At 44.9% G+C, this 9,069-nt stretch overlaps 1 protein-coding gene across 1 annotated transcript; it reads right to left on the reverse strand.

The window, feature by feature from the left end:
* Window positions 1–1,408: 1,408 nt before the first annotated feature.
* LOC135399602 (lysozyme C, milk isozyme-like) lies at window positions 1,409–8,168 on the reverse strand. Its single transcript, XM_064631331.1, has 5 exons — window positions 8,036–8,168; window positions 7,031–7,122; window positions 6,222–6,285; window positions 5,849–5,924; window positions 1,409–1,746 (listed from the first exon to the last, which is right to left on the reverse strand). Exons 1-5 carry the CDS (start codon window positions 8,163–8,165, stop codon window positions 1,449–1,451), a joined length of 660 nt encoding a protein of 219 aa, XP_064487401.1. The 5' UTR covers window positions 8,166–8,168; the 3' UTR covers window positions 1,409–1,448.
* Between the last annotated feature and the right edge of the window lie 901 nt (window positions 8,169–9,069).

A 9,069-nucleotide genomic window follows, 5' to 3' on the forward strand; every position in this document is an offset into this window, starting at 1 on the left:
TACCAAATGATATCATTCTGTGTCATGATTCGTTCAAAAACGGGGGAGGAGCCTATCTGGGACAAGCATAATGTGTCCCAGATAGGCGCCTCCTCCCATTTTCAGCTAATAAGGACACAGAATTATATCATTCGGAATGTCTGTTGGCTAGGAGCGCGCTATGTGGTGAAGCTATGTTTTTAGAGTGTACACTCTAAAAAGAGAACTTCACCACATGGCACGTACGTATTGGTCATTGCCGCGAACGATAGTGATATGGCTTTCGATTCGAGGAGAGAGGGAGGCGTACGCCTTTTTGTGGCAATTACCATATATCCAAATTGCCACAAAAAGGCGTACGCCCCCTCTCTTCTCGAATCAGACGGGATTACCCTATCATTCGTGGCAACGGTTGGCTCACAGGGTGCTATGCGGTGAAGCTCTGTTTTTAGAGTGTAGGGGAGGACAGGGATACACACAATATACAAGAACAAGAGGTAACTTCCAAGTTACTTTATTGGGACCCAAACAAGCCTCCAGTGTTACAACAAACGCGGCGCAGAACTGAGGTTCTAAGAAAAACCAGTTCTTTACTTTGGGTTGATTTCGGGTCCCTGTCCTTCGATCTGCGCTATCCCGTCCGTTATGAGACATGTCAACACTCTTAAAACAGAGCCTCGCTACATAACACGCTGAAGGCCTACCATTGCAGGGAAGGATACCGCTATCTCTTCTGATTTGCGGAAAGGGCGACACGTACGCCTTTTTGTGACAATTAACATAACTGCATAAGTATCGCAAAAAGACGTGCGCACCCTCTTTAACAAAACAGCGAAGAGAACGATGTCATTCAAAGTGATAGTTGCCTAGGGGTTCTGTTTTTAGAGTGAACTATATAGAGGGCGTCCAAGTTTCCGCCCTTGTGGTGGTGTACTGTCTTTTGGCAGAGAGTACACTCTAAACACGGAACTTCACCGCATAGCACGTTCTGCGTCAACCCTTGCTACGCATGATAGGGTTATCGCTTCTGATTCCAGGAGAGAGGGAGGCGTACGCCTTTTTGTCTCAGTTATCATATATCCAAATTGGCACAAAAAGGTGTACGCCCCCTCTCGCTCTTCGAATGAAAAGCGATAACCCTATTATTCGTGGCAATGGTTGGAGCAGGGCGTGCTATGCAGGTGTAGTTCAGTTTTTAAAGTGTAGTGTCAGCCATAAAAATTAATTTAGAAACGTATAAAAGATACTGCCAGGCTACGTTCCACTGATAACAATTATTTTTATTCGCTCACACTCAAGCTTTGTGAAATTATATTAAGCACAGCTCTTTGAAGAGGTCACTCTGTGAGGAGCAGTTAGAATGCGGTTAGAAGAAAGGGGCTTTTGAATTACGGGTAGCTTCATGTACTAAAGTCGAAGGTGTCGACAGTGTCACGCTTTAGAATGCGGCTGCTACACCACGACATTTACTATGCAAATCGTCTGCCGTTTATCGTTGCAAACTGTGACATTTTTGTCTTCTTGCCCTTGCTGTGTGCCCTAGTGCAGGCCGGTGACACAGATTTCTTTGTCGGTTTGCTTGTGTTCAACGAAGATGTCGCAGTTGTGGCCGCCGTAGTAGTGCTCGTAGTGGTAGTACTCGTAGTGGTACTCGTAGTAGTACTCGTAGTCGTGGTGTTCGACGACGCATGTCCATCTTTGCTGAGGTTGCATCCGGCGATATAGCTACTCAAATCTTTTCCTTTGCAGTGCACACTCCAAGCGGTCCTGCGAGATGCATTCACACAATTTACAAGCCTCCATCCATAGTTTGCCGTGCAAGATATAATTGGACACAGGTGTGAAGGATGAACGAAGACGCGGGAAAGATATTCATTAAAAATTGCTTAAGGCACAAATGCGCGATCAGCTGCACTAGAGACAAAATCGTTTCTGCCACTTAACACCGTGGTTTTGGTGGATGTCAATACGATGTACGTTGACGTTCTTTTTTTTTTTTTTCGTTTTTTTTCACCACATAGCACGCTCCTAGCCAGCCGTCATCCCGAATGACAACGTTCTCGCCCCTGATTTGTTGAAAACGGGAGGCGGAGCCTATTCTGTGCCGTGCATAATGCACAAAGTAGGCTCCGCCTCCCGTTTTCAACAAATGTAGGGTGAGAACTTTGTCATTCGGGATGATGGTTGGCTAGGAGCGTGCTATGTGGTGAAGTTCATTTTTAAGAGTACACGACACTCAAGGCCGATCGAACGACTCGTGAGCCCTGACTTAAGAACAGAGCGGACTTACACTCTTAGAAATGAACTTCACCGCATAGCACGCTCCTACACTCTTAGAAATGAACTTCACCGCATAGCACGATGCTAGCCAACCATAATCTCGAATGATATCGTTATCTGACCTGATTTGTTGAAAACGGGAGGCGTACGCCTTTTTTGTGACAATTATGAACCGCATAAGTGTCACAAAAAAGGCGTACGCCTCCCGTTTTCAACAAATTAGGGCAGATAACGATATCATTCGAGATTATGGTTGGCTAGGAGCGTGCTATGCAGTGAAGTTCATTTTTAAGAGTGTATAGCCAACCATCATCTCGAATGATATCGTTTTCTGCCCTGATTTGTTGAGAACGGGAGGCGTACGCCTTTTCGTGGCAATTATAGGTGTCACAAAAAGGTGTACGCCTCCATTTTCAGTAAATCAGGGCAGATAGCGATATCATTCGAGATGATGGCTGGCTAGGGGCGTGCTATGCTGTGAAGTTCATTTTTAAGCTTGTAGGCCCTTCTGTGACAACGGCAAGCCCTTTCACCAGCACCACGCCCTTCTGTGACCATTATCATAAATGCAAAGTGACACAAAAATGGCGTAACCAGCCAAGAGCACGTGCGGCTGATCATGTCCAGCTTGAGAGATAGAATGACGCACGGTTTCACCAACGCTGATGGTTAACTCTGAACCGAGATCAAGCGTTGCTAAAACTTGAAGTGAACACTAAATTCTTTTTTTCAAACGTTAGTTGGTGAAGCGATGAATGTTTCAGTGACAATAACTCCATATAGTGATGCAGAGTTAAGCGTTAAATTCAAGTTAAGGGACCGTTGATCTCAGTTCAAATATTAATCGGCGATGGTGAAACCGGGCCTTAGAGTAATATTACGTTAACGTAACTGCAGTAAAGCAGGTTAAAGCTTACGGATCCGTGAAGACCAAAAAGTGAAACCTCCAATAAATAAAGGAAAACGAGAGGAACCAATAAACCATTTAATCAAAAACTTCCATGCATCAGATTGCACTCCTCAGGTGTGCACATAAGATACGCTCTAGAAACAAAACCTCACCACATAGCACGGTGAGGGTCCAACAACTGCACAGAATGATACCATTATCGCTCCCTATTTGTGGAAAGCGCGGGGCGTACGCCTTTTTTGGAATTGCATAAGTGTTCAAAAAAAGGCGCACCCTCTAATTTTTAACCAATCAGGGGGCAGAACGATGTCATTCGGGATGGTGATTCGCTACGAGCGTGATATATGGTGAAGTTCTGTGTTTAGAGTGTACGTTATGTCGGGCTCATAAACAAGCACAGAACGCACGTCAGTCACCCATTACATGACGTTCTAGGGTAAACACAAACAAGCCCCCAACACAACTTCCGGTTGCCACGAAGACTCCCGGTCCTTACGCGACTAAGGACACTCGGAGCCAGCCACCATGCAGAATTATAGCTTTCGCTTTCCTGATTTGTTGGAAACGGGAGGCGTACGCCTTTTTGTGGCAATTTGAATTGCCACAAAAAGGCGTATACGACCCCCTCTCTCCTCAAATCAGAAGCGATAACTGTATCAATCGGCACAGTGATTGGAGCAGAGCGTGTTTGCCGTGAAACCGGATGTCGTTCTGGCACCAAACCGGAAGCGGTGAAAACGGCATGTATACCGTTTTTTCGAACCAAGTGGTTATCCTGCCTATTAAAATGCACCACACGAAATGTTTCATTCGACAGATGCATAAATATCGCAGAATTCGATTTTAAAAATCGCGACCTTGCGCAACGGTGGTAAAGCCCGCACTCTAAAAACAGAACTTCGCCGCATAGCACGCTCTGCGCCAACCATTGACACAAATGATAGGGTTATCGATACTGATTGGAAGAGAGAAGGGGCGTACGCCTTTTTGTGGCAATTTTCATATATCCAAATTCCCACAAATAGGCGTACGCCCTCCTCTCTCTTCGAATCAGAAGCGATAAACCTATCATTCGTGGCAATGGTTGGCGCAGAGCGTGCTATGCCATGGAGCTCAGTTTTTAGCGTGCGCAACTATAGCCGCACACTCTCAGAACAGAATTTCACCGCATAGCAGGTTGTTCGCCGACCATTGCAACGAATGATAGGGTTACCGCTTCTGACTCGAAGCGCGAAGGGGGCGTACGCCCTTTTGTAGCAATTTGTATATATGATAATTGCTACAAAAAGGTGTACGCCCCTCTCTCTCTTCAAATTGGAAGCGATAAACTTATCGTTCGTGGCAGTGGTTGGTGCATAACGTGCTATGCGGTGAAGTTCTGTTCTGAGAGTGCCGGGTCGTTTTGACGTCACTACAGTATAGCCGGTTGGTTGGTTTAGAGAAGCGTCGTCTGCTGCACAGGAAGAAATGGGAGAGAAACGAAAAAAAAGTGACTGGAAGCGCCCATTACGTTTGGAGTGCGGTCGCTCTTGATACCGTAATGACATCACCGGTGACGTTTTTGTCCTCTTCCTTCTCGTTTCGCCCTGTAGAGCCAACGTCACCTAGATACAGAAGGCCTGCTTGTTGCCTCCTCCCCCACCTTGGCTACGTGGACATATAAAGTCAGAATTCATCTGCTACCGCGTGCTGCTGTTCTGCGAATTTAAGAACTTACATATGATTGCAGCTAAGTTGGAACGTGTAGTAGACCTGAATCGGTCGACAAAAAGTACCAACACGCTCTCCAGAAAATCAGTCTTGAGAAAGATATGGCACTCTTTTTCACTTTATTTTAAAGTTTTCCCATTTAGTACGCGGGGACGTTCGATCACTGCTCGCAGACGACAGTGGTTCGTCTGCATGGCCAGGACGGCTAAAAGCACGTCCGTGATTGGCTACCGCCGTTGAAAACACGGTCCTGGTTGGCTGACTCTTGTTGTTACGTCACGTCGACGAGTAAGCAGGCTTTCTAGGTGGTGTTGACAGAGCGAGTCGGGCGGGAATGCGCGCGCCGTTGTTCGAGTGCGTTTTTGTAAGTAAAGTATTAGGGAAACGGTATTATGCCGGAAATATAGCAGGTAACGGTAATCGCACACTCAGAATACCTGCAGCAGAAACGGAAACGAAAATAATTTACGGTAATAATTCTGTTACTGCAGGACCCGAATGATTACAACCCCTTTCCGTAGCATTTAGATAATTTTATGAAATAAAGGTGAATGTAACTAAGGAGGTAAAGCTAAAATGAACTATGAAACTGGAGCATATAAGGAAATAGGAAAGAGAAGAAGCATAGTCTCCATACGCTTACAGTGACTAGCAAGTTGCAAGCGTGAGTAACATCGTGAAAACCATGTTCATATATTGGTTATTCAAAGAAACCAGTATTACACACAGTTGGAATAAATGCTTCGAATAAATGGAAACTGAAACAGAAACAAAAATGGGCCAGTATCGGAGTCGATAAGACGAAAAAGATAGCGTTACCTTTCCCTGAAATATATAGCGTGCTGAGAATTTTTATTTTACTTTTATTTTCTTTTTTTGTATTAGTCCTCAAACCAAGTCGCATCGTTTCATAATGCGTCAGAAACAGAAAATCTTTGAGATGGCTTTGGGGAGCTACGATATACTTACCAGGCCCTGAATCCGTGACGCGCATAGATGATTCGGACACATTCAACGTCATCCGTGATGTTGTCGTCTTCTAAGTCTGCGGGTGGACAAGTATTCGAGCTTGTCAAAAATGTTACTTCAAATGCATTTTACAGAGTTCAGTGAGTTAAACTGAAAGAATTGGAACAGCGGAGTGACAAATAACCCACAAAATGATCAATGATCTATATTTGACAATCACCACGATTACTGTTTGGTTACACATTCGTGACATAAATCAAGCCTTTGTTATCGCGGTGGTAAGGAACCAGAATGTAAACAAACGTTTTCATAGAAACCCCCCGTTCCTTTAATTCGTCGATGTATCGATATGCATGCCGACGCTAAGCAATACCTGTACACTTCATCTTGCACTCATTGTGAGGACCAGGAGGACTGCACCAGTAGCGATCGTTGATCTGTAATGAACCCATGTACGGTACACTGGAACCAGTATGCGAGATTGATCAAAAAGAAGTGGAGCAATAAGCATTCGTTAGCATGCCCTCGTAGACAGTGGGGGACACTAAAGTAATCTAGCAGCGAAACTCTCAATACAGGTAGTTACGGGTAGGTACTGAGATGATCAATAGATGATCTTGCACGACCAATAGGACACACGACACCCAACGGGTGATATATGCATCATCCTTCTCATTTGAAAGAGCTTTCCTTGAAACATGGCGTATGTGTTCCAGCCTCAGAACAATCAGTTTCTAATCATTGTTTTTTTGTTTTTTTTTTTGTATTGTCACCAGATGGTACGAGATCACCACACCTGCACAAATTTAATTTCTGTTCCATAATAACCTTTCAAAAGCTCATGAGTTTAAAACAAAATGTCCACAGAACATCCTGGAGGGCCCTGTTGCCCACAAACGATCATAAAAAAGAACCGGAAGCGCTGAATGCGTCACCTTTCGAGATTAAAAAACTTTACAACGCAATTTTTCGAGTTGCCTGTTCAATTGCAGTAATGCTCTCATGCTCTCTCTCTGTCTGAGCAGCTATCAACGCGTTCGGCGGAGATACGGGCCTACTAGAGGTTGGCCTCGCATTACGCAACTATTCACACCGAAAAGTACTCGCATTGCAAACGAATGTAACTGATGATTTACAGGAACAATGGAAAAAGTAAGGTGTATTGTTGCATGTCTACAATACCTGAAAGAGTCCGTGATCAGCGCTGTGATCTCCATTCATTCTCCCCACGATGGAAGTGTTCATGAGGCTCTCATGTTGAGCAAGACACACCCCTGAGAATCGCAAGACGCTTTCATGACGGATGTACTATGCAGAGCGATATTTATCGGTAAAAATTAGAACACTGAAGATAAAAACTTGAGCGAAGCGCTTCTTACATTACGCATAAGTATCTATGGCCACAAACACTACCTCCGCGCAGATACGCGCAGGTGAGAGGAAAATTGTGAAGTTCCAAGCGTAGGCCTATACATGACGTTACACTGCGGGTAGAATGGAAGCACGGATACTGTGACACTCTCGCGTATTTTGCGCCAATTGTGACACATGTTTAAGGTTCGCCATGACACAAACGTCCTGCACTCTAAAATGGAAGTAAAAGAAAACGGAACTGTAAGATCAGAGTCCCACATAACATGCTCCTAGACATACCCTTTTTTCTGACGCAGTACTTTGCATTAATGGATGCACGGAAATCTCTGCACCTAGCAAATCAAGGGGCTTAATCGCTTACACGTGTTTCCGCATGCGCTTACAGACACGCAAGATAGCGTCCGGTACTGGAAGCATGGGGAGGTTTCTATAGAACAACTACATGAACCAAGTTGTACCAAGATCTCTTAAAATTGATTTGGGTCTGCAAATTGCGTTTTACGGCAAACGGAAACAGGCCTGGCAATTTTCTGATTCATACAGCCTCTGAGGCACAGAGGAACGGAGGGACAGAACATGGCCCGGCGCGCGTGTTATTTTGGGTACTATGCCAGGGCCCGCTTGTTGAACTTATAATAAAGTGATACTGATCAAAACCGGCAATAATAATGTATGCAGAGAACCTGGATGCATCAGAAAAGGGATGTCATTGGTCGTCTTGGCCTAGATATGACGCCGGTACCACGGTGGCCGGTATACTATCTACAGGCTATCAGTGCACAGTTGAAGAGATCACAAAAGATCTGCACTTACAGTCCGCTATTCCTTCCCGTGGAAATCCATGAACGTGCAGCAGTTCCTTGGCAAGCTCACACTTTTTGTATATCTTTGCCTTCGTTGTCGGCAAAAACAATGCCGTAGCGAAGATCAGCAAACGCAGCATCGATGAAACCTGCACGTTATATTGTGTGTGTGCGAAAGGAGTCATCAAGCGGTTACGGCATAGTCGCCCTTGAACCGAGTGTCTCTCAATGCCCGGTGGGTTGGTGTGACCTCAACGGGTAATCATTAACACCGTGACGGGAGAAGGTCTTTTTCATATGGCTCCATGGGACTACGTGAAACAGCGTTATTCACAACTCAGTAAGGAAGAAAACAAACAGTCAAAGGAAAGCGTCCGCGCTCGACGAACGACGGCGCATGGGGGGGGGGATATGTTTATTAGACGAAAAGGCGCATGGAGCAAAATATTATCCATCAGCTATACGTGTATTTCTTCGTTGTGTATATACTGACATTTAATTAGCCGCCTTGGCTAACCCCGTAATACTTCCGTGGGTACACGAGCTAACCCGTTACGTACGTTACGTACACGCCGACATCATGGACCGTCCGAAGATGAAAATGAAATGCCCGTCTCGGGAAATTACGAATAAACATTTTCGTCGTTTGACGCAGAAAAGTGTCGACAAACAGCACAACGTTTTTACTGCAGCCCACGAGGCTTCTTGTGGAGCCTAATATGCACCTTTTATTGAACTTTTTGGAATTTATTTATTTCACTTCCAGGTCTAAGAGCATTCAAATTTGCCCACATTTCCAAATGCGTGGAGACCCGAGAGTTTTCACTGTATACGATTTATACGGCTGTTCACTGCGACTGATATTTCAGTGTACAGGGGACTTTTCGAAGGTGCTCATTTAAAATGCGCCTTGTTACGTCAACCCACCATTTGGTTAACCTTGCGGATTACGCTCTAATCCGGGTTCAGCAATTTCATCAGTTATATTCTGCGGATGCCGCAATATACTTGTATTTACATGCTTTTGACTTTCTGTGTAGGGAC

This window comes from Ornithodoros turicata, chromosome 1, assembly GCF_037126465.1.
Source record: "Ornithodoros turicata isolate Travis chromosome 1, ASM3712646v1, whole genome shotgun sequence".
Classification (NCBI taxonomy): domain Eukaryota; kingdom Metazoa; phylum Arthropoda; class Arachnida; order Ixodida; family Argasidae; genus Ornithodoros; species Ornithodoros turicata.

Coding starts and splice junctions, on each gene's coding strand:
- LOC135399602 (XM_064631331.1), bottom strand. CDS start 8,165: ATGCTGCGTTTGCTGATCTTCGCTACGGCATTGTTTTTGCCGACAACG. Junction 7,123..8,035: donor ACGGGAAGGAATAGCGGACT/GTAAGTGCAGAT, acceptor TGCGATTCTCAG/GGGTGTGTCTTGCTCAACAT. Junction 1,747..5,848: donor CGTCACGGATTCAGGGCCTG/GTAAGTATATCG, acceptor TGCATCTCGCAG/GACCGCTTGGAGTGTGCACT.